This window comes from Aspergillus flavus, chromosome 6 (assembly GCF_009017415.1).
Source record: "Aspergillus flavus chromosome 6, complete sequence".
NCBI lineage: Eukaryota > Fungi > Ascomycota > Eurotiomycetes > Eurotiales > Aspergillaceae > Aspergillus > Aspergillus flavus.
Window position 1 is genome coordinate 2,305,081 of NC_092410.1, and position 23,666 is coordinate 2,328,746.

A 23,666-nucleotide genomic window follows, 5' to 3' on the forward strand; every position below is an offset into this window, starting at 1 on the left:
CGTTTCTCTGACTAGTCTTTGGAAACTTCAGATCGAGTAGCTGATTAGATCCTCGCCCGCTGTCATTCGCATCTCCCCCTTGCATCGTCCTCATTACTTTTTTATCGATACCTGATAATGTCCTCTGAACAAAGGACGACTCCTGCAAAGATTCCCAGTGACCAGCCTGACCCGGTTCTGGTTGGTCCGGGCGTCAAAGTTCTAGGTGAAGAGGCTTACACCAAGGCCTCAACTGCTACCCCTATTCCGGGTGGTGAGAAAAAGCAATCTTTCACCACCGATGCGCCTTCGTACTTCTCTAAAACCCCTGGCGAAAAGATGTCTTCGGAGTCGTCAAATGCTACCCCTACTACTCCTGCTCAGGCAGCCAAGGATGCGAGGTCGAGAATTGAACTCTTGCGTCGTTTGAGCCTGAGGGAGACGCCCAAAGTGCTGGAGGCAGATCTACGTCAACAACACCCAGGGTTGCGTCTCTCTGGACGAATCATTAGTGCCGCCTTCTGTATCCCATACAAGGTTTACTATCGGCGAGAGTCTTCTTGGGTATGTATTCCCCGTTTATCTATTCAGTTGTGCCCTCTTTTCCATCTTAGAGTCTACCAAAAATTTTGAGATAGTTAGGTTAATCATTTAACAGGAGCTCAAACCCCGTCCAGGAACCTCGGCACTATTCGATTCTTTGGCATATTTGGGTTCCGAGGAGACTAATTGGTCACATACGCTCGTTGGCTGGACCGGCGAAGTAGAACCAGTTCCGGAGGACACAGTGCCTTTGCAGCAAATCCCCATAAACACTAGTGCGAAGCTGCCAGCTGCGACTAATGGTACAGCAAAACCTCTCAATAAGGCGGCAGCACCTGTCCCTGTGGACGCCAATCAGCGGCCACCTAGCCATCCTCTTCTAGATGGTTTCACAGTCAGCCAGGACGATCGAAGTCGACTAGATGCACAGTTAAGCTCTGGGCGATACGGTAAAATTGCCCCCGTGTGGCTGTCGGCTGAGACAGAAATCCCCGAGGATACAATCTTCTTGGAGGACCAAGGCAGATGGAGGCGATATGCAGAAAGGGAGCTGTACCCTCTCCTGCATTACAAGCAACATGGCCCCACTGACGGCCGGTCTGAACGCAACTGGTGGGCGGATTACGTCCGAATGAATCGGTTATTTGCGGACCGAATTCTAAAAGAATATCAGGAAGGCGATATTGTTTGGATCCATGACTACCATCTTTTCCTTTTGCCCAGCATGTTGAGGCAGCGGATCCCAAACATTTACATTGGCTTCTTCCTACATGCCCCATTTCCCAGTAGCGAGTTTATGCGCTGTCTAGCTAAGCGCAAGGAGGTGCTTACCGGAGTATTGGGTGCGAACATGATTGGTTTTCAGACTTTCTCATATTCCCGCCATTTTTCATCCTGCTGCACTCGGGTGCTCGGATTTGACTCCAACTCTGCCGGAGTTGATGCGTATGGCGCTCACGTGGCCGTGGACGTCTTCCCTATTGGTATCGATGCCAAGGCAATCCAAAATATTGCCTTCGGTGCCTCTGAGATTGAGAACGCTGTGACAGGGATACGCAAGCTTTACGCCGGGAAGAAGATCATTGTCGGCCGTGATCGGTTGGACAGTGTCCGTGGTGTGGCCCAGAAGTTGCAGTCTTTCGAAGTGTTCCTAGAGCGGTACCCTGAATGGCGCGATAAGGTCGTGCTTATCCAAGTGACCAGTCCGACCAGTGTCGAAGAGGAAAAGGAGGAGAACAAAATTGCAAGTCAAATCTCCAATCTTGTTTCCACCATAAACGGCCGCTTTGGGTCTTTGAGCTTCTCACCCGTCAAGTACTACCCGCAATATCTCTCCCAGCATGAGTATTTTGCCTTGCTGCGCGTGGCTGATGTCGGTCTGATCACCACCGTTCGAGATGGCATGAACACGACTAGTTTGGAGTATATCATTTGCCAACAGCAAAGCCACGGTCCTTTGATCCTCTCCGAGTTCTCAGGAACTGCAGGGACCCTCTCAAGTGCGATCCATATCAATCCTTGGGACACGGCAGGCGTAGCTGGAGCCATCAATCAGGCCTTGACAATGTCACCTGAGAGTAAAAAGGCAAGCCATCAGAAGCTCTACAAGCATGTCACAACAAACACAGTGTCGGCTTGGTCCACACAATATCTCTCTCGTTTGCTGACCAACCTTTCTTCGTTTGACCAATCTGTGGCGACTCCCGCTCTCGATCGAGCCAAGCTATTGAAGCAGTATCGTAAGGCACGGAAGAGGCTTTTCATGTTCGACTATGATGGCACACTTACCCCAATCGTCAAAGATCCACAAGCTGCTATACCATCTGACCGCGTCTTGCGGACCATCAAAACTCTAGCCGCAGACTCCCGCAACGCAGTATGGATTATCAGTGGGCGCGACCAAGCATTTCTCGACGAATGGATGGGTCACATACCTGAATTAGGCTTGAGTGCCGAGCATGGTTGCTTCATCCGGAAACCACGCTCGGACGACTGGGAGAATTTGGCTGAACGATCGAACATGGGATGGCAGAAAGAGGTCATGGAGATATTCCAGCACTATACTGAACGTACTCAAGGCTCTTTCATTGAGAGGAAACGGGTTGCTTTGACATGGCATTATCGGCGGGCAGACCCTGAGTATGGTGCGTTCCAGGCTCGGGAGTGCCGAAAACATCTAGAGGAGACTGTAGGGAAAAGATGGGACGTGGAAGTCATGGCAGGCAAGGCCAATTTGGAAGTTCGTCCGACTTTTGTCAACAAAGGGTTCATCGCAAGCCGACTAGTCAACGAATACGGGACTGGCCCTGGACAGGCTCCTGAATTCATCTTCTGCTCTGGGGACGACTTTACTGATGAAGGTATGTCTAGTCCGTCTCTGGCTAGTGGGTATCATCAATGATGGCTAATTTGTCACAGATATGTTTCGAGCCCTTCAAAAGTTCGACCTCCCACAAGATCATGTCTACTCCGTAACCGTCGGTGCTAGTTCGAAGCAGACTTCTGCCAGTTGGCATCTGTTGGAGCCAGCTGACGTGATTGAGACAGTCACGATGCTCAACAGTAGCTCCACTCAAGACTACTGATGTCGGCAGACTTTCTCCTTTGGCCTCTGTGACGTTTGTGCGACCTAGGCTACGACATGAGTGTCGGCTTTCCATGATAGAGCATCGACGGTAGATGTCCATCATTCTATAAACCATATCATTCTAGAGGCGTAGAGGAGACAAGTGCTTTTGACGGTGGCCATCTGTTAGAGGCGTCATGATGGGGTTTTGGCATTGTCGTTATTTAGAGAACATCCGTTAGCGAAGTTGTAGCACAACCTGGCTAGGTGGAGTTGTTGTTTTTCTTTTTTCCCTCGTCGGTTAGGCGCAGAGTTTCATTGCCTCCCTTTGCTTTTCCACTGTCCTTTTTATAATATGTCATAGATGGACTTGCTCGGCCGCTGTTGCATAATGTGTTAGAGATTAGATAGACCAGAGATGAGAGTCATATAAGGACAGAATATTACATGCTCTGTTACATTCAGGGATAAAGCCCTACCGAGACACCGGAGTGGTTGGACTTTTTGGGGTGGAGGTGCGCAAGCCCGTTATAAATAAATTACTGCTCCGTACTTTTGTTGTACTGTATCTAACAAATTGTGGGGTCTGTACTACAGTATTGTGTATGTACAAAGTGGAGTATGGTTCCTCAAGGAACTAAGATACGGAGTACACAACTGGGGCCAACAACCTCTCCTGCCCTGTTCAAGTTTTCACACAATGCATTCATGAATCCACTGATCGCCGCCTTTTTGCCCCCCTCGGTAGTCAGGGGGGCACCCAGCCTAGGAATCATAATGACTGCTTCACGGACTTCTGTGCGAAGCGGTTTCTATTCATCCGGCTCTTTCACATCCCTCTTACTAATCCATTTCCCCCGCAAGTTCCTGGACACTTGGTTGCTTTGACTCCGGAAAAAGGAAAAGGAAATGAGAGACATAAGACAGAGGAAGTCATTGGGTCTCTCCACTGGTCATGAGCCCTATTCTGAGTTGTGGTCCTAATGGCTTCGGCGAACAAGCCGTGCATGACAACACGACCCTTTTCCGTCAATTTTCTCACAAAATTCCTCTGGGTTGTCGGTAGATCTGCTTTCAAACCCTATGTACACAACATTGGGTATTGGTCTGTACAAAACTCGATCAATGGCAAGGTCTCCCTTGTGAATCACCAGCTCAATTACTCGACAGCCCGGAAACGTATCTCTGCCGAATAGCAAATATGCTGGACAGAGTACCCAATGGCACTAGCTATTCTCAGCCCATGGTCAATGAAGAAGAAGACGACATACGTCAAGATGAGACTGCGAGCGGCGTTGGAAATGCTCCCGGCAACAGAGAATCAAACGAGGATCCCTGCCGGACGAAAGAGTTCTTCAAGACACCCACAAATGTCAGTAACGCCGGTGCGTTGGCCTCAAAAACGTTGTCGCTGGTCCGCACCAGAGAATCGAACAGAGAAATTGGGCCTCCGCCCGACGGCGGTTTCCTGGCCTGGTTTCAGGTCGCCTTGGGCCACTTTGTCATTTTCAACACTTGGGGCTACATTAATAGCTTTGGCGTTTTCCAGACCTACTATACTGAAACACTAGGGCATCCTCCATCTGACATCTCCTGGGTAGGAAGTATTCAAATATTCTTGCTTTTTTTTATTGGGACTTTCTCTGGACGTGCAACCGACGCGGGATACTTCAAGGTCACCTTGGTGATGGGAGCGGTGCTGGAGTTGTTTTGCATTTTTATGACATCTTTGTCCACCAAGTACTGGCAGTTGTTCTTGGCCCAAGGCGTCGGGCAAGGAATTGGCTGTGGGCTCATGTTTTGCCCTACCATTGCCCTAGTGCCTACGTATTTCACCAAGAGGCGCTCGATTGCCATGGGGATTGTGGCCTCTGGATCAGCAACTGGGGGCTTAGTGTTTCCCGCCGTCGTTATGCGTCTGCTGCCTCGGATTGGATATGGATGGACCATGCGAATCCTCGGCTTTATCTCTTTGGGCACACTAACACCCTGCTTGCTCTTTCTGAAGCAAAGGTTACCACCGCGCCAAAGTGGTCCGCTCGTTGAATGGGCTGCCTTCAAGGAGCCTTCCTATGCGTTGTTTGCCATTGGCATGTTCCTCAACTTCTGGGGCATCTATATCGGTTTCTTCTACATTGGTAGTTTTGCCCGCAATATCATTGGTGTCTCCCAGTCAACCTCGATCGATGTGCTCCTGGTTATGAATGGTGTGGGACTTCTAGGCCGGTTGATTCCGAACCTCATGGCTGACTGGTATACCGGGCCACTGAACCTGCTGGTCCCCTGTAGCCTGGCTACTGGGGTGGTTGCATACTGTTGGGCTGCCGTGAACAGCCCCGGGGGGATGTACGCCTTTAGCGTTTTTTATGGTCTCGCTGCGGCTGGTATCCAGTCTCTATTCCCTGCGACACTCAGTACCCTCACAACAGACCTGAAAAAGGCCGGCGTGAGGATGGGAATGGTTCTCAGCGTGGTGGCTGTCGCTGCTCTCATCGGCTCTCCGATCGCGGGGGCATTGATCCAACTAAATGACGGGCAGTATTTGTATGCTCAGATGTTCATGGGCAGTGCGGTTGTTGCTGGTGCAGTGACCTTGTTTGCAGCGAGAGTGGCCAAACTGGGGTTCTCCTGGCAACGGTCATGAGGTTGTTGGAAAATGCGCAGCATCTGTAAGGGAAATCAATGACGCCATGCCATAAAAGGGGATATGTGTGTGTGTGTGTGTGTGTGTGTTTGATGTGTATGTAACAGACCTGTAAACTCTGACTGTATATAGATTGATATTATACTACCTAGCTATCACTTACCAATCGTGCATACCGGGTGATGATTTGTAGCCTTGGAATTTGGTGAAAGTAATAATATGCTGGTGCTGATTGAATCACTCGGGGTGGGTCACATTGATGCCTGAGGATAGTGATTGATCATTTGTTTTAGTTCCCCGCCCTACCATAGAAATCCTCTGCGTGACTCAACTGTCTGCCTTCTGTCTTTCCTCGCCATACCTTGTGATTCAACTCTTTTATGCATAGAGTGGTCTGCCTCAGTGACACCATATTTTCGTTTCATTCGGTGAAGTATCATTTACTGGGAAGCGCCTCCGGGGATAAGTTGTTGTATATACATATATATAAGCAGTTGTTCCCCGCTCTATCTTTCAGATCCAGTGACGGTTGCACAACTACAGAAATCTCCTCAAGATATACTGCCTTGGATATAAATATACACCCCAGAGACTCTGGTACTTTTTCGCTGTATTCAATCTCCTAGCTGGCCTCTTTCTCCGACCGCTCACATCATGGCGCCTCGTGGCCGTGGGAAGTTTTCCAAGCCTTCGCGAGGAGGTAGGCGCAATACCTGGGATTCGTCCCAACCCATATGATACGAGAATCATGTTAGGCTGATGGATGCTTCAAAATCAGGTGGGAAACACTTTAGTCGCGATGTTCAACCAGTCGACAAGCACGGTAATCCCGTCGGTCTATGGAGAGTACGTTAAGTCACGGCAGGCTCATGGACACAATTTATGCTAGAAGCCGACTTCCTAACGTTTCCCGACTATGAAACAGGAACCAGACGATGATGCCGCAGCTTCCTCACAGGAGGAGGGGGAGGAGAAGGAGGAGGAGGAAGTGTCCGAATCAGAAGAAGAATCTTCAAAGGAAGACGCTAAACCTGGATCTAGCTCTCCCGCAGCCGCAGAGATGACTCGTGAGGAGCGCCGGGCAGCAGCCAAAGCCAAGAAGCAAGCTGCTATAGCGAAACGGAATCAAGTTCAGCCTGGCGATCTACCACCGTCTGATTCGGAGTCAGAAGTTAGCGGGGTTAGTGAGGGAGATGAAGAGCTGCCCTCAAATCCGAATCACACGGCCAAGTCTCGCTCGCAACTGAAGGATTCAAACCCGGACAAAGACATGTCACAGTTGTCGAGGAGAGAGCGCGAAGCCATTGAGGCTCAGCAGGAGCGTGAACGTTATCTGAAGCTGCACGCGGAGGGTAAAACAGAGGAGGCCCGTGCAGATCTGGCTCGTCTGGCTATCATTCGGGAGCGACGAGAGGCAGAAAGGTTACGGAAGGAGGCCGAGAAAGAAGAGAAGGCAGAGCTAGCCAAGCAACGGGCTGCAGAGATAGAGGCAAAGCTGAACGCGAAGAAGAAAGGTGGTTCAAAGAAAAAGTAAATGAAACAGACCGCCTGCCTTAGCTTGGACACTGAGACTTTGATGGGAGGTATGGGATGGTTTTATTCAAAGCTAGTTAAGAACTTGGTTTGGGTATAACACTAACCGGTCAGTAACGATAATATATGGACTGTACACAGAATACCCAAATAGATTGTTCATTTTAGAACGAACAGTACTATTTCAATAGATAATCACAAGCGCGGGTCTCTGTGGTTGAATATCCAGGCCGGAAACCCAATACACATTTATATAGGCAATGTCGAGAGCTACTATACAATAGGCTTTCGTTCTAATAAACATAATAGGAAAGGGCAGTATAACCCTACGCTCAGATTCCCCAAAGCAAACAAAAGGTACAAACGAACATGGATATGGAAGTTATCGAGAATGTCACAGTATACACCAACGCCTTGCTTGATCAAAGGTACAATTGAAAGTTCATCAAATACGCAGGACTATTGGTAGGTTTCCAGAGGTTAGGCACCCCAGAAGAGACCTTCCACGCTGCCTCCTTGCGCTACAATACCCCATCCCAAAATCAAACTCACAAGCCACAAAACCGCGAAAGCGAGGATGGGGAGCAAAAGTAACTCAGTATTATGCAAGAACGGAAGGGCGTTGTACCCCAAGAAGGTAATGTATGTGTAGTAGGCCAAGGCAGAAAGGTAGAGCGTGTTCCCAAGGAACGTAGAGAGGAGATTGCTCGGACTGTGCGTAAGAAGCGGCAGGAGAAGGAACTGAGCAACATACAGGTGAAGGTAGAGAGGAAAGAATGCCCGGTTAGAGACCTAATTGTAATGGTTAGTTCAGCTTAACTGCTTGCTTGGCATCATCCTGACGTACATCAAAGCAATATCCAAATTCTAATTGATCCTTTTCGCCTGGTTGCACGAACAAGCCCTGTGCTGCACCACGTCTCCGTCCACGTCCGCCTCGCAACCCAGAGAGGGAGGCTGCCGCTCCATCTGGACCGAAAAGTCGGCCGATGACAAAGTACCCTATTGTCGACACCAGCAATGATGATCCGATGAAATGGACAAAGATGAAAAGTAGAGACAAGCGGACAATAGCTCCGAAAGAAGGCGCATATGCTAGACCCCACGCAAGAGCTGTGAGGAGCAAGAAGAAGCAAAGTAGATACGTGAAAGAGGGGTCAGGCCGATGCCAGGTATTCTTAGTTTCTGTGAAGATAAAGCGACGGGTTATTATGGGGTTAACACTGTGAAAAGCACACACTTGTCCCGTTGTCTCCTCGTCAATCGGGTTGTGACTGCTGCGTTTGTAGGTACCTACGTTTCTATAACAAGATATAATTAGCACACCTGCAAGATAGCAAGACCAGCGATTGAAGGCTATGCTCACATGGTAGTAGATAGATTTGAAAACTTTCTTGGGAGCGATCAGCAGTGATGTCATCTCCCATATAGCCATTTCAAAGTCCATCTGTGGAAACTTGAACATCCTGTGGCCAGTATGAGGTTCTGGTCAGTAATCGCCTACCGCGAATGATTTAAGTTGTCATACTCCGTGTTGACGTTATCTTCTAGCCCACGGGAGTTCTCAAAGAGCGCACCTTTTGAAGAAACGCGGCATCCGGATGCTAGATCCACGGCTTGCTGGTGTCGTGCCGCCAAAATTAGACGGACTGGCATGTTGGCGCGGAACCGATATGTGAGGATTCATTTTTGCGCAGTTTTAAAAAAGCGCTGGGACACGGAATAAATGGACTGAGGAAGGGCAGGGTAGCATGTATCTTTATGGGTATTGGTGGCTCCTGAACCCCTTCCGAGGCATGGAGTCGGGGGAACAACTCTCATTCAAAGGGTTTCGTACTGTATGTCATCCGCCAGCTGGTGCTTTCGGATCAACTAGCGGCCCGTGATATATTGCAACTGCAACCGATAATTGAACGGGTATCAATCACCAGTGCATATGACTCTCCTGTTAACATATATATGTATATCTGCGGATATAGGGGAATAAGGCCGTCCAAATGACTAGTCTCGTCTCCTAGATATGGCCGAATATCTTGGGGGTTTCCCCGAACTGGCATAGCGTTGACCATGGTTGTGTACAAATATTCTGTACCTATGCTGATCTCCGATGAAAGTTTACCAGTCTTACACTTTTGTAGATTTGTTACCTTCTCGTTCAATTTTGGACGAATAGATTATCAATTATTGGCTTGCTACTGAGATCTACTTACTATCAGTTGTTTCAATGAACAAATACATCCACCAACTGACCTGTACTCTGTATAGTATTATTCCACTAAAGGAAATAAGAAAAGAAGAAAAACTCCGTGGCGCTAGTAGGAGCTAGTGATACATAATATCTAATGTACCCATCAAAGGTTTGTTACTCAGCCTAGAGAGTTCCTAGATCAAATTACTATTGGGATCAGAAAATGGGGGATTTCTACAGGCGGTTGAGGAATTACAGAGAAGAGCACTAGTACTAGGTATATTTCCAAAGTGGTGGCCCATACCAAAGCCACAGGTCAGATGGAGGATTTCACAAAATTGATTGATGTTGACTATTCAAGTAAATCCGAAACCTTGCCAAATAGTTAGTTAATAATTGATTGATACTCGGTGTCATGTGCATTTATAGTCTAGTAGGGACTAGTCTAACAGCTAAGTAATGATTAGTTTACTTACGTAGTAGTGGTGCAACTGACCGGGGAATTAATTGGGTTTGGAGAAAGGGGAGGGAAAGGGAAGAAAAAAGAGGAAAGAGATGCAGATGCTCGGACACAGGACATTTGAGACTTTCAGCCCAGCGGGGGTAATTAAGTTCCATTTCCCTCACCCCTTAGGATACCCAACTAGTACTCCAGGCTACGTATCGTACCTACTGGTCATGGAGGTGTGTGGTTCTGGCCAAGACTCCTGCTGCCCCTGACCATCGGCACTAGCACCACCTAGTACGACACTTCCATTCTCAGTGTCTCTCTTTTGATTTGGGAATTGATCATTGATTATATCCGGTAACCCTTCCCACCCTTCCTGTCACGTTATTTTTAATCTTCTTATTTTTGATTCTATTATATATTTATTTCCTGGGGCATGAAGTGGTCTGTCACCTGTTCTTGAAACCTTCCACCTTTATTATTCACCCGGATAGCAACCACTAGTTCTATCATACCTACTTTTCTTCCTTAAGGAACTAAAAAGAAAAGGACAAAAAACATCGCTCCCCCCCCCACAGTGGTTCAACGTATACCCACAGTCCCTGGTGCCCTGATAATCCCCGCCTGCCTTTGGTTCCATTCCACTTCCTAGTATGTTGGTGATGCCCTACCTATGCCTGGTGATTCTCAAGTGCAGCATGACACTGACGGGACGTTATTGCTTTCTAAGTTTATAACAATCCACGCGAGAGGACTGGTGCTTTCTCGACCCTCAATTCACTGTCACGCTTTCTTCGACCACGGTTCCTTAACATCCGTCGTCCATTTCCAGTCGATCCCTACGCAATGACCGACACATGACACATACCACCCTCTGCTATCTGCCTTGGAGACGGCCTATCTAGCATTCATGATATAACCTTTTCTGCCAAGCAAGAGGAAGTTCTATTGGATCCTATAAGAAAAGGGTGGGAAGAAGAAGAAGAAGAAGAAGAAGAAGAAGAAGAAGAAGAAGAAGAAGAAGAAGAAGAAGAAGAAGAAGAAGAAGAAGAAGAAGAAGAAGAAGAAGAAAGGGGCCAGTGGCTTTGTACCACTTGATATCAACCCCATAGAGGTACATCTGCTTACAGCTTGCGCATCAGAACTCCTGGGTTGAACTCCTCTTCCACAACCCCGACCGTCGCCAGACTTGCGGGCTTTCCTGAGCCTACTCACGCGATCAAACACGCGCGATCAGACACAGTTCAAGATTGCCTCAACAACTTCCCGAGATGCATGCCAGTAATTCTCCCCCGACTACGCCTTCTGCGGCATCCAACTACAAAGCTACGAGGAGGATGACCCAGTCACGCCCGTCAGTGCGAGAAACTTTTCTCGACGAGTACAACGTGGGTGATAACACAAATAACGGCATGGACTCTGGTGATGAGCGAGATCCCCATGACTTATCTTTGTCCCCTAAACACGCCGCTCGCACTTCTATCGTTGATAATATGCTCCTGTCGTTGGATCAATTTGCATCCTCAAATGCCTCCGTACTGGATGACTACCGTCTGTTTAATTCCGTTTTTGAGTCAGATCTATATGGTCGATGTTCGCCAGATTCTATGACCCAACGTCGTTATCGCGGCCATACCTTTTCATCGTCTCTGTCATCAGAACTAGACTACAACCCTGATGATGCAGCTGGCCTATACGGGACTCAACCGGGAAGGGCTCGCCGGAGTACTAGCAGTTCGAATTACAACTCTAACTTTAGAAGGTTTGGTAGTACCCGCACACCAGACGGTCCAAGCTCGCGTGGCCAATTATACGATCATCGCTCCAACTCAGGAGGTGGTACCTCTGGGGTTCGCGGAACCAGACAAGGTAGTAAAGGGAGTTCCTCTTTACACATGGATTTTGGCCCACCCCTTTCAGGAAATCATCGAGCGGACCTGGCTCCTGAGCGGCGCTCCGCAAGCTTCGACTTTGGCACCCGACAAACGATCATTCCGTTCAAGGAGACTGCGGTTGATTATGATCCAGTATCATTGGACGGAGTTGATGCAGCTCCTACACCAAGTATTCCAGGTGGACCAAGAAAGTATCAAGTTTCATCGCAAGGTGAATATCCCGGAACTTTAGGTCCTCAGCCGTCGCGCACACCGGTAGCTTCTCGACGGAACAGTGTGAAGTCAGCACGGACGAGGAGTACTGCAGCCATGACCGGCCGTGAAAATGGTTTGACGCAACTCGGTGCGCCTATTCTGGAACCTCCCCCGGCTATACCGGCAGCTACGTTTGATCCGCCGGCCCCAAGTCCTACGATATCTTTCAACAAGCCTATCTTCCCGACGCCCTCTGATCCAGCTCCGACCAGGGAACGTCCGGGCTTTTTCCGGCGCGTTTTTGGTTCATCCAAAAACTCTACACCTGGCGCAGAAAACAATCAGCTTGATCTTGTAGTCTCCCAAGATAATGATCTACGGGATCTCAATGGTTCCACTACGAATCTCAAGGACCGGAGACAACCATTGAAGAGTAGTACGGCGGGTACCACAACGGTCCGTCAAGGGGCCCATCAAGTGGTGAACAAGAAATCTTCATTCTTCCGCCGGCGGAAGAGATCGGTGACTGAGAACGTTCCCCCTCCTATTCTAATTCCCCCAGAGTCTGGCTCAAAGCCACATGAAGTCATGAAGCCACAACCTAGCCCCGTGAGTAGTTTAAGGAAGGTAATGAACCCATATCTAGCAGATGCTAGCGCTCCAGGGCTGTTACATTCCACAGAATCACATAACCGAAACATAGGCACAGACAAACAGGAGAACAAAGGCGTTGACTCACATGCGGAGAAACCCAAGGAAAGTTTTCATGGTGCAGGTAGAGTGCAGAGACCCAAATACAGCCTTTACCCCGCCGCTTCCTCCGACGCACGTGATGCATCGATTCTGGGAAGCAAGATCGGAGACGAGGATATTCCCAAAGTCAATCACATGGATTCTACATCTTCAGCCAATCCAGAACAGCTGGTTCCTAGGGACGGCATCGGTTCGCGCGACAGTGGACCGGACTCGGAGAGTGATCGTGTAGGTGGTGTCCGGAACAGGTTGACGCCACAAGACCTTTGTGTTCCGTCACTATCACCTGTCGTTGAGCGTTTCTCTCAAAAGAGTGTGTCACCTATAGAAAGTTCCGAGGAGACACGTACGGTAAATCCAGGGGAACCGGAAGAAGTTAAACATCAGAGCGAGCCCAGGCTGTACGACCGCGAAGATGAACCCAGCCCGAAATCACTTCCTGTAGATACCAGTGGCTCATTGAAAGTATCGACATCAAATATCTCGAATTATTACACGGCTTCCAACACACCCGTGATTTCCCCGGTGGAATCAAAGTCCGTTGAAATATCGGAAGGCAAAGTCGATTTAACTGATAACGTCCTGGAGGATCAACCAGGAGATTCAGAAAAAGAACAGGCTCAAAAGCTCTACGACAGTCAGGATCAAGTTGTGGGAAATGAGCCGGCTGCTGCATGGCTCGGTGACCCGGACCGCGCTACGATTCGCAAGGCATACATGGAGTTTTTCGACTGGTCTAATATGAATATTTTGGCAGCCCTCCGAAGTTTATGTAACCGACTTATATTAAAGGGAGAGACACAGCAGGTTGATCGAGTTCTAGATGCCTTTTCCATACGATGGTGCGAGTGCAATCCTAACCATGGGTTTAAGGCTTCAGGTATGTCCGCCATATTCTATTGCTCCGTGCTTTCATGAGATGTGATGCTCAGCACCCCATTTGTTTAGATGTTGTGCACACTATATGCTACTCTCTTCTTCTATTAAATACCGACCTTCACCTTGCGGATATTGAACAAAAGATGACCAAGGGCCAATTTGTTCGGAACACAATGCCCACCATACATCGTGTGGCCTTCGACGCAGCCCCGGATGGGTTTGAAGCACTCCATGTAGCTCACGATAAATCGAAAGTGTCGGCCCGGGAATCTCTGACGTCTCATATGGATGAGTCCGATCGCGGGAACATGGTCGCTGATAAGCCCGCAAATGCGCCAGCAAAGCTCGTGAATCGACTTTCTCGAACTGATCTCTCCGTTAAACTGTCAGGTGATCCTGAAACCAACACAGGCCCGTTGGTAAATGTGCCATTCAATGGAACCGATAAGGCCTGGGGCCAGCAAGTTGAAACCGTTCTTAGGGACTTCTATACTTCGATTCAAAAGCAGAGACTCCCACTTCATGGTGCTCAAGCAGAGAAGGAGGCGCTTCGAACTTCATCGAACCATTTATTGTCCCCTAATCCGAGTGGTTTGCGCAGAAGCCCCAGCACCGTGAGCAGGAGCGGCTCTGACATCTACCCACGGGGCCGCTCAGCCGACTCCCGCTACGGCACCGCGCGCTGGTCCTCGAAAAACCGGTCACGGGCGAGATTATATCCTTCTTCCGTCATGGGTTCCAGCCGGACCAGCCTTGAGGAGCAGTCGTCTTTCTGGAGCCCGTCTGCCTCCAGTACTTGGAGTAAGCAATCTTTGGGCAAGTTAACATCTGTCTCGGTAGACTCATTCGGATCAGACTATATGCGTGGCGACTATCAGCAAGCTATTGGATTCGCTAATGCACTGAGTCAAGCGATAATCCGGGAGGACTCTGCTTATTCCATAGCGAGCACCGAGGAGGTCGAGGGAACCATACCGCTTCTGGAAGACGAGACTCTTCAACTTGCTGGCGCTCCTTGGGCCAAAGAAGGGAGCCTAAAGCATAAGCAACACTTAGATTCGGCTGACAAGAGGGCTAAGGACCGAAATTGGAACGAATGCTTCGCTGTGATACAACAGGGTTGGATGCGGCTGTTTTCTTTCAATTCGTCGACGAAGTCCGTTCGGCATAAGCCAAAAACTCACACACATGGTGGAGTGGTGGTGGGAGGAGGGAACTGGACAGAGAATGCCGAGGAGGTAAGGAAGTTTCTCCTACGGCAAACCCTCGCAAGCGTACTTCCATCTCCCGGGTACTCTAAGTCCCGCCCGCATGTCTGGGCTCTGAGTCTACCTAATGGCGCAGTACACCTCTTTCAGGCTGGCACCCCGGAGATTGTCCATGAATTCGTCTCTACTGCTAATTACTGGAGTGCGAGGTTATCGAAAGAACCTTTGGTTGGTGGAGTTAGCAATATGGAATACGGCTGGAGTGATACAGTCATCAACAGTGCCTTGATATCGACGGAGAATAACAGCAACAGGTCGCCGCCGTCCTCGTCTGGAGCACGACCTAGCATTCAAAGTTCAATCCGGAGCTCTATTGACCAGCAAGGTGGTGTACGCCCCAGGCTTCCGGCCGATCGAGTACACATCAGCGACTGGGCTCCGCCTCAGCAGAGTATGGTCGCTTCAAACTTACCTGAAGCTGACCAACTGAAGGCTTTGCGGATGTATGTCAAGAATGTTGAGGATGAACTACAGCGACATAATGAGCTCCGACCGGCCATGGTTTTAGCTTTTTCTCCCAGACATCCGAATGCCACAAAGTCCATGGCCAATTGGGAGCGTAAATCATCGTACTTGCTGCGAGAGAACGTGAAGTTTCGCACATACATTGAGACTCTACAGAGGGCACTCGACCTCAAAAATAAAATATATGCTTCCCGCGAGGAGAGCTCGCCTTCCAGATGTGGATGAAGAGTACATGGCACGCCTTATCCCAACTATCACTCATGGATTTTATGAAGTCGTGTGTATGCGATATCTCAGCCATTGATCATTCTCTTGCGCTTTTCTTGTTATCTTGGAGTCTCCATCATCTCCTGCTAATGATCGACTTTCCCTTTCCTCGGCACTTTTTCCCTCTCCCTTCTGTATCCTGCTTTTCTTCTATACTTTAAAATCCTTTACGAGACTTACGTTATGGGTACTACGAGTGTCAATTGCTTTGGATCTTCTTGATGTGGATATATATAGCATTTCTAATTCAAGTGGCGTGAATAACTATCCAGTGTAGATATTCATAATTTGACTATACACACCATCTTCGTTTTCTTTTCTTGTTTGCCTTCTTCTGCACGGAGTAGTACATACTAGTATTGGTGCAGCAGCTCGAGCAAAGTACACCACCTGACTAATAGGTGCCCGTGACTTTGCTACTAGGTAATGACTCCTTACTGATACTCCTTTCTTCTCTCGAATCATATATACTCTTCCGCCACAGTCAATCTTGGCTCGTTTCTCTTTTTTTTTTTTTGTTTCCTTTCTACTTTATCTTTTTTTTGAGCAGAGTCTTGAGTTATCAAAATAATTAGGGCAAAAGACGAAATAAACTTACTTTCAAAGTTGATGGGCCTGAAGCAAGACCGGGCAGGAGTCTAAACTTAGGTGATCACGGCTAAGTCTACCGAGTTTAAGTGGGTCAGTAAAGCCAGGCTTTCGCCATTAGGATTCTTGGGATTCAAGGCGGAAGTGGAGAAAACAAACACGGTGCCCAGACTCCGTCACCATGTCGACAGGGTCCGCTCAACTGCCATCTCCTTCTTTCGAGACCCTTAATGCGATCGAATCTGCGCTCCCACCGCCGTCTTCCTCGCCCCTTGGAAGAAGCTTGGATACTGGAAACGAACTTTCGTCCCTGGAGGACGAGTTCTACGCGACCGATATAATGGAGGAGGGGGACGCGCGGAGAGAACATCCCCTAACAAACTCAAGTATAACCGGTGTAGATGGTGGAGCTCACTACACACAAGACAGAACAACAGCCGATGCGAAACGAGATGGCCGATCTACACCTGCTGTTGAGCAGCAGGATCTTGACGAGTCGAGCGCTTCGCTAAATCTACCTCCGCTACCCGATAACGATGACAGCAGTCTTTTACTCCTGTCCAGCGATGACGGTGATCACGAGCGCCTAGTTAACCAGACCTTGATGGAGGAGAAAGAAATGCGAAGAAAATTAATGGACATGGAGTCAAGTTTCTTACCGGAACCCTCAACAATTCAAATTGTTTCAAGGAACCAGCACTCGAGTGCCGACGATACCTATCTGGTTGGAGTTGATGAGCGCGCGCCGGAATTCAACAAGCCAGATAATGCTCAGTCGTCCTTTGCGGTACCAGATGGCTCAAGTTATGATATGACGTCAACCTATGATGGCGTTCCGATACCGCAAACCCCCAGTTTGAGGCCTGAGGAGGATATGACTGCGGATTCCGAGACTACCCCTGCGCCCCCACCCGAGTGGCAGGAGAATAATGAGACGGATTTAGAGGCGGTGCAGTCATCGCCCGCGGCACAAGCGGCAGCTAGGACCGTAAATCGGAATCAGCTCTCATCATCTGAAGGTACTCGCCAGATTGGCCAGTTTTTCGAGGAGCCAACGGATGGGCCACCTGTATCCTATTTAAACCAAACTCAACAGTCAGCTCATCAGGACTTTCGCACGGCTTCGCGGAGCCTTTCTCCTTCGCAGGCAGGACCCCTTAGCGGAAATGCCAACTATGACGTGGAGGCGGCCTCACGCACAAGCAGCCGTAGAGGGAATAGACCGAAATATTTGACCAGCCGCCAGTCAGTCCACCGTCTCTCTTATTCCTCGGTGACAAGCAACAATACAGAAGTGACGAATAGTGAAGCAACATTAGGTGCCGACTACGCGCTTCAGTCGGGAGGCGCAGTGCCAGGTAATGCTGGCATTGTCCACCACGAACAGCGTAACAACCTGGCTAGATCAGTGAGCTTGGGTAGTATGGCTTCAGGTATATCTGGGTATAGTGATGAAAATCTCCTCGATAAGAGAAATCCTAGCAGCACTACGGAATGCGGCTTAGATACCTTGAATGAGGAGGAAACACCTTTGCAGTCACGCCCCGGATCATCACAGCAAAAGCACAGACAAAACCAAGAGGAGCCTATGGCTGAAGATACTGCCGGACTAATGACACCCAAAGCGAAAGCGCAGGATATCAGTTTCCCTATAGACACGGCCATTGCAGAACGTGTTAAAGATGTCCAGGTACCAAGCACATTTGTAAAGCAATTTAGAGAAGACTACGCTGGCCGCGGATTATCACCGGACAAGCGTGCAGGTGCCACTCCAGCCTTTGCAAGGAGTGGCCGGTCCATGACCCTTAAAGAGCAAAGCAGCACCATTGATCGTCTCTCCAAAGAGAACTTTGACTTGAAGATGAGAATTCATTTTCTCAACGAGGCATTGAATCGTCGCTCTGAGGAAGGAATAAAGGAAATGATCTCGGAGAATGTTGAGCTAAAGTCAGATAAACTCAAACTTCAAAAAGACAGTCAGACCCTGAAAAGGAAAATTCGTGATTTGGAGAAGCAGCTCAAAGACCAGCAGTCTGACAAGGAATCTATGGTAAATCACGATCCTGAAGGATCTGACGACGATGGTCGTGAACCAGCACAGGAAGAAGAGATACTATTCTTAAGGGAGAGAGTGGAGGTTTATGAGCTCGAGATTGAGAGACTAAGGTCCGAAAGTATTGCCAGAGAAAGCGAGAAGAGAAAACTGGCAGAAATTCTTAAATCACTTAATGATGGAAGGCCAATGGGTTCGGATGTAGGAGCAAGGGAAGAGAGGGTGAGTGCAGGTCACTCCAAGTTTCTGGTTGCCTTTGTGCTGAATTGAATGTTATAGGATATGTGGAAAGACATGCTTGAAGCAGAGACGGCTGCTCGAGAGCAAGCAGAGGAGGAGAACAAAAGGCTACGAGACGACGCGCTACGCCTCAAGAGTGAAATGAGCTCGATAATAGTCTCCACAAGACCAACGCAGCGTGACCGGGTAGAGTCCATGCACTCGTACTCTGCTGTCTCAGATAGAGAGTTGAATCGCAATACAAACCCCAGTAGTTCCTCCAGCTCAACCTTGGTAATGGAGCTGGAGCTCTTGAAACAAGAAAATGCGGAGCTGAGGAAAGAAGTCAGTGCTCAAACATCAATGCTTACATCTCGGAATCGTGAAAAAGAACGTCTCTATCAAGAGATCGAGGAGCTGAAACTTGGTCAGCGACGCGACGGCGGTCGCTCTATTGCTGGGGACAGCATCTTTGATCGGTCCGCATCGCGAGCTCACGGTAGACCATCTTCTCGAGCGAGTGACGGAACTGCCCCATACCCAGGCGATGACGCGGAACGAGAAGATCTGGAGGTCCGGAACGGACAGTTGCGTGATCAGGTTTCTGCGCTGAAACTTGATAACCAAGCTGTTCGAACGGAGCTGGAGGAGTATAAGAGAGAGTTGGAAGAATACAAGAAAGAGTTGGAAACACTTGATAAGGCATACCAAGAGCGTGGCAAAGAAGTTGAGACTTTCGACAAGGCATATCAAGCTGACATGGATCAAGCGGAGGAGGAAATGCAAAAGTTACAACAAGATTTGCAAAACCTGGAGCAAGAACGTGACCGTGCACTACTGATGGCGGATGAACATAATGCGGCTTTCCAGGACTTGAGGGCTGAAGCCCAAGATGAGCTGGAAGCCCTTGGCGAAGAGCTTGATCAGAAGACTGAAGAGTGCCAACGATTAGGAGAGGAGCTAAAGATTCAAGATGAGAATCTCCGGGCGCTGCAGGCAGAGATGCGTTCGGCCAGCGAAGGCATCATCCGACTTGAAGAAGACGCACAAAACAATATGCAACGTTACAAAGCTGTCCAACAGGAGCTTGAGGATTGTAATCGAGAGATGGAATCTTTTGAAAAAAGCCTCTTTGAAGCAAATACGAAGGTCCAGCGACTGACAGTTCAAATTGAATCGAGTCAGAACGAGATTGCATTCTTGCGAGAAGAGCAAGATGGTGATAAGATCAGAATCGGTGACCTGGAGTCAGAACTAAAGACATACAAGATGAGCCTCCAAAGCGAAAAGGACAAGGCTAGGGAGCTTGAGGAACGTCTGACAGAAGAACGGCATCAGCGAGAGGTCGTAGGAAGCAAGGAGAAGCAAGAAGTCCAGCGAATCGTCAACGAGTTGAATCGAGAAGCATCTGCTGCCAAGGAGGAGGCGCGGAAACTCAAGAAGAGTCTATCAGCTCAAGAAATCGAGACTAATACTTGGAGGGAGCGGCTCATGGACTTGGAGAACAATCTTCGAGAGACTTTAGGTGATCTGACTGGTAGCCGCTCTAGCTTGATCTCCAAAATCATGGAGCTTCAAAAGAATCTTGAGTCGACTGCTTGGGAACTTGAAAGTACCCGCTCTAAACTAGACGAGACCGAGTCGCTATTACGAAATCGCGATGCGCTACTTGAGAGCCACGGGTTGGAGTCTCGGAAGTTGGCTGAGCTTCTCGAACGCGAGCGACATTCTCGCCGGGCAGATAAACAATCGTTTGAGCAGGCACTTAAATCTCACCACCAAGCATCTCGGACCATCACCCAAAACAATTCACGTATCACGGAGCTAGAGAACGCCCGTAATCAGGATCGCAAGCGGTTCACTAATCTCGAGCAACAATTCAAAGATCAGCTCAATGAGCGGAACACGATGCTTCTTATGATCTGGAAACGTTTGTCGGCGATGTGTGGACCGGACTGGGCGCACTCTAACAGCTTAATCAACGGTAACCTACCAAGTCAAGAGGTCATAGGCAACATCCTGTTCTGGCCGGGCTTCAGCCGCAATCTCTTGCTTGCTGTGAAGACACTGGAGAATGTGATTTTGGGCTTCAAGAATCGCATTAAGGGCGTTGAGCGTGACCTTACCAAGCAATATCAGGCCGTCGAGCACACCTTGAGCTTACGGATCAAAAAACTAGATCGTCTAGAAGAGTCAATGATGAGCATACGTGCTCAACAACATAAGCTAGGCCAATCTGGCTTGTCGCCAGAGATGGCCAAGCTTCGCGGGGAGAATCGGTTGTTGAAAGCTGAGCTGAACCTGCTACAATCTCACTCGCGCAGCCGCGGTCCTGCCGGGATAGGGCCGGGCTCTCCACGCCTGGAATCCGGGGCGGACCTTGATCCAACTTCCTTGGTTCGTCATAACTCAATGGTTGAAAAGCCCGCCAACCCCAATAATTCTCGGGGTTTGACACGGAGTTCAACCAGCGGTATACCTCAACCATCCCATGTCTCTTCAACCACGACACTTGCCGACGGTGCTGGGGCCATGGTGCATAGCTCCCGCACAAGACACGCGGTAGGCGACCAAGGGAATAATGAGAAATGGATCCAGCGCTTGCACGAACTGGAGAAAAGACTGAAGCAAGAAAGGGAAGCACGCCTGCTAGATCGTAACGGGGCTCGCAAGCGCCTTGAAGAGCGAGATGCTGAAAACCAAAGGCTTCGAGCCCAACTAGAGAGGGAGCGTGTGCGCAAAGACATGTCAACGGATTATTCTGGCGACAACAACGCTGGTCTGGCTCGAGGGCAAAATCTGAGGATGATTCAAGGAACTGCTCATGACTCTGGTGACGGATACGGTAATCACAGGGATGATGATGACCCAAGCTCGAGTGATGGAGAAGGGATATGTGTTGACATTGAGGTTTAAGGAAGCCCCCAGCTGGTCTCCGGCCAAACGCCACTCTCCTTTGTTTTGTTTTTAAGTTATCCTTTTTTTTCCCTTCTTCTCTCTCTTTCCTTTTCGTCCTATTAATTGAAGCCCATGCCAGTCTTGTTCTCAAGCTCAGTTTGCATCCTGAGTAACTTTTCTGTTTTACCCTGAGCAAGCCAATCCAGTTCACTTCATGTTGATCCAAGTCATCTGTGTTCCTTCTTGCATACCTTATATACCCATCGCTTTCGGCTCTCATTTTCTTTTAACTTCTAATACCCTAACCGGTTCATGTTCTCTGCCACAGATGTTTCTGTTTTCATGAAAATTATTCACTGCTCGGTAGGGTAATGCCTGGAGTTAGGATATATAGTGCTCTTCGTATTTAGTTTAAGGGATTGATAAGGTGTACGCCATAGTCAGCCAGGATGAAGTTAGAGTAGAAGTACTTCAGTGACTCAAATTCACCACATGGCCGCTATGCCTATAAAGATTGTAATCGGACCCAACAAACAGTCATTGCGCGTTGCATTATAGGGCTGATAGGTACACAAACATTGTATGTATTGGGCATATTGATTGTAATCACAAAGCTAGACCAACTGCCAGTGTTGGCTTTTGGCTGTGTGGGAACGTGCTGACAAAGTACATGTATACATAGTTTTGTCTATTCACATCTACACATGGCGTCGTCACTCGGCTCTTTTACTTACCGCGTATCCAAACCTTAATCATAGAGTGTTCACCGCAGCGAAACCTTGAGAGAAAAGTCCACAATGCCGACACCCTGGTGAATCGAGCTAGTGGAAATAATGTCGACGTCCGAGCAGGCGTACGAAGCAGCGTTGGACTCGTTCAACCCACCGCTCACTTCAATAAGGAAGGATTGCTTCTTGTCAGCCCAACCTTGCTTAAGTTGTTTAGCTGCTTCGCGAACACCGTCCGGAGTGAAATTGTCCAACATGATCACATCCGCCCCGGCCTCAATAGCCGCATTCGCCTCTTCGACACTTCGGCATTCAACCTCTACCTTGGTCGCAAAGCCGCCAGCTACCTTAGCTGCTTGAACCGCCCGAGGTATAGCAGCCGCGACGGACTCGGTCGAAGCAGGACCCGCCCCATCCTTAGCCACACGGTTATTCGCACAAGCCCAGACGTGGTTATCCTTCAGCATTGTCATCGAACTGAGGTCATGGCGGTGTGGATCGGCGCCTCCAATAAGAATTCCATACTTCTCGACCACGCGGAATCCAGGCGTGGTTTTACGGGTGCCAGCAAGCGTTCCACTCCATCCGTGGGCACGGAGAGCAGCTACTAGCGAGGCGCTTTTTGTTGCGATACCGGAACACCGGGCGAGGATATTGAGGGCGACACGTTCTCCGAGGAGGATCTTGCGGATAGGCCCGCGCACTGTGGCGCAATGTTTGATAGGTTCAATGGGCTCGCCTTCTTGGACGTGCCATTCCACTCTTTCCTGTCATTTAGATATCGATCGCATGGCACAGGCCAGGTCCAACGTCATGTGGAATTGACTCACGTGCATCCTAACTGAGCGAAAACTTCATCGACGAAAGGGACACCTGCAACGACTCCCTATGGTTACGGAGATGGATTAGCACGCAATGATAGGTACTTCGCTAGACACAAATTCATCATGCATCCACGGAATGTGATAGTTACCTTAGCTTTCCCCAACAACCTTGCCTCACCATCTGACTCCCCGACGACGAAACCGCCATAGTCAAAACTGGGACAGTCCTCTTCGAGCCAGGAAGTAATCAGGCGTTTGTAATTGCTAGGTAGCAAGTGACGGAAGTCCCCGTAAGTAGAAGCCATTGCTTTGTGTTGGTCTTCCTGAACAGCGGATGTTTATTGAGAGAGAGTATGGATTCTCTAAAGAAGGATGGGACTCCAATCGAGCATAAGAGGGAAGTTGATATCGAACCCCACGCGGGGCAGGCAATCGGGACGTTCCGGGGCGGTCACGTGGGGAGGGAGCCCTTGAAGCCATCCTGTATTAAGTAAGTATGCACAGTAGCCCTGGAGAAGTGTTCTATATACACGGTCAGTCTATCGGCTTGTAAGACGAAGGCTGAAGCCCAAGAATAGGTCGACCTTTAGCCATAGGTCCTTTTGCGCTACATACCCTATGAGAATCAATGTCATGGCAGACACATACTTCTTTTTAGTACATATGTATATATGTATATACAGTACAATTACAGTCTGTGATCCTCAGGTAGCGGTAAGAAAGGAAAACACGA

The 23,666-nt window shown here is 49.0% G+C and overlaps 8 protein-coding genes across 8 annotated transcripts; 6 read left to right on the forward strand and 2 right to left on the reverse strand.

Annotated features, from left to right (window-relative positions):
• Window positions 1-318: 318 nt before the first annotated feature.
• Window positions 319-3,107, forward strand: F9C07_2073828 (glycosyltransferase family 20-domain-containing protein; the record flags this gene model as incomplete). Its single annotated transcript, XM_041293856.2, has 3 exons — window positions 319-543; window positions 638-2,882; window positions 2,941-3,107. 3 exons carry the CDS (start codon window positions 319-321, stop codon window positions 3,105-3,107), a joined length of 2,637 nt encoding a protein of 878 aa, XP_041149078.2.
• A 1,182-nt stretch (window positions 3,108-4,289) lies between these two features.
• On the forward strand, window positions 4,290-5,732 carry F9C07_12107 (putative MFS monocarboxylate transporter; the record flags this gene model as incomplete). The annotated part of the gene is made up of 1 exon (XM_041286819.1): window positions 4,290-5,732. One exon carries the CDS (start codon window positions 4,290-4,292, stop codon window positions 5,730-5,732), a length of 1,443 nt encoding a protein of 480 aa, XP_041149077.1.
• Window positions 5,733-6,040: 308 nt separating this feature from the next.
• Window positions 6,041-8,133, forward strand: F9C07_2169784 (heat and acid-stable phospho protein). The gene is made up of 3 exons (XM_041293855.2): window positions 6,041-6,432; window positions 6,511-6,578; window positions 6,658-8,133. Exons 1-3 carry the CDS (start codon window positions 6,387-6,389, stop codon window positions 7,264-7,266), a joined length of 723 nt encoding a protein of 240 aa, XP_041149076.1. The 5' UTR covers window positions 6,041-6,386; the 3' UTR covers window positions 7,267-8,133.
• Window positions 7,564-9,049, reverse strand: F9C07_12105 (putative integral membrane protein). The gene is made up of 4 exons (XM_071507767.1): window positions 8,843-9,049; window positions 8,632-8,731; window positions 8,113-8,442; window positions 7,564-8,057 (listed from the first exon to the last, which is right to left on the reverse strand). The coding sequence occupies exons 1-4, from the start codon at window positions 8,950-8,952 to the stop codon at window positions 7,746-7,748; spliced, it is 852 nt and encodes a 283-aa protein (XP_071367851.1). The 5' UTR covers window positions 8,953-9,049; the 3' UTR covers window positions 7,564-7,745.
• Window positions 9,050-9,100: 51 nt separating this feature from the next.
• Window positions 9,101-15,920, forward strand: F9C07_2286314 (guanine nucleotide exchange factor). Its single transcript, XM_041293854.2, has 3 exons — window positions 9,101-10,552; window positions 10,632-13,624; window positions 13,693-15,920. Exons 2-3 carry the CDS (start codon window positions 11,173-11,175, stop codon window positions 15,579-15,581), a joined length of 4,341 nt encoding a protein of 1,446 aa, XP_041149074.1. The 5' UTR covers window positions 9,101-10,552; window positions 10,632-11,172; the 3' UTR covers window positions 15,582-15,920.
• On the forward strand, window positions 10,555-11,057 carry F9C07_12104 (uncharacterized protein; the record flags this gene model as incomplete). Its single annotated transcript, XM_071507766.1, has 2 exons — window positions 10,555-10,615; window positions 10,864-11,057. The coding sequence occupies 2 exons, from the start codon at window positions 10,555-10,557 to the stop codon at window positions 11,055-11,057; spliced, it is 255 nt and encodes an 84-aa protein (XP_071367852.1).
• On the forward strand, window positions 15,921-23,329 carry F9C07_2286316 (anucleate primary sterigmata). Its single transcript, XM_041293853.2, has 3 exons — window positions 15,921-18,486; window positions 18,544-22,995; window positions 23,083-23,329. The coding sequence occupies exons 1-2, from the start codon at window positions 16,393-16,395 to the stop codon at window positions 21,397-21,399; spliced, it is 4,950 nt and encodes a 1,649-aa protein (XP_041149073.1). The 5' UTR covers window positions 15,921-16,392; the 3' UTR covers window positions 21,400-22,995; window positions 23,083-23,329.
• F9C07_12101 (quinolinate phosphoribosyl transferase) lies at window positions 22,145-23,238 on the reverse strand (the record flags this gene model as incomplete). The annotated part of the gene is made up of 3 exons (XM_041293845.1): window positions 22,145-22,871; window positions 22,940-22,995; window positions 23,083-23,238. 3 exons carry the CDS (start codon window positions 23,236-23,238, stop codon window positions 22,145-22,147), a joined length of 939 nt encoding a protein of 312 aa, XP_041149072.1.
• Window positions 23,330-23,666: the final 337 nt, after the last annotated feature.

Bases quoted from the DNA above. Each gene is read 5' to 3' on its own strand.
- F9C07_2169784 (XM_041293855.2), top strand. From the start codon at position 6,387: ATGGCGCCTCGTGGCCGTGGGAAGTTTTCCAAGCCTTCGCGAGGAG. The intron at 6,433-6,510 runs GTAGGCGCAATA...CTTCAAAATCAG, and splicing joins TTCCAAGCCTTCGCGAGGAG to GTGGGAAACACTTTAGTCGC. The intron at 6,579-6,657 runs GTACGTTAAGTC...ACTATGAAACAG, and splicing joins ATCCCGTCGGTCTATGGAGA to GAACCAGACGATGATGCCGC.
- F9C07_12105 (XM_071507767.1), bottom strand. From the start codon at position 8,952: ATGAATCCTCACATATCGGTTCCGCGCCAACATGCCAGTCCGTCTAAT. The intron at 8,443-8,631 runs GTGAGCATAGCC...ACAGAAACTAAG, and splicing joins TCAAATCTATCTACTACCAT to AATACCTGGCATCGGCCTGA. The intron at 8,058-8,112 runs GTACGTCAGGAT...CATTACAATTAG, and splicing joins AATTTGGATATTGCTTTGAT to GTCTCTAACCGGGCATTCTT.
- F9C07_2286314 (XM_041293854.2), top strand. From the start codon at position 11,173: ATGCATGCCAGTAATTCTCCCCCGACTACGCCTTCTGCGGCATCCAAC. The intron at 13,625-13,692 runs GTATGTCCGCCA...CCATTTGTTTAG, and splicing joins CCATGGGTTTAAGGCTTCAG to ATGTTGTGCACACTATATGC.
- F9C07_2286316 (XM_041293853.2), top strand. From the start codon at position 16,393: ATGTCGACAGGGTCCGCTCAACTGCCATCTCCTTCTTTCGAGACCCTT. The intron at 18,487-18,543 runs GTGAGTGCAGGT...TGAATGTTATAG, and splicing joins TAGGAGCAAGGGAAGAGAGG to GATATGTGGAAAGACATGCT.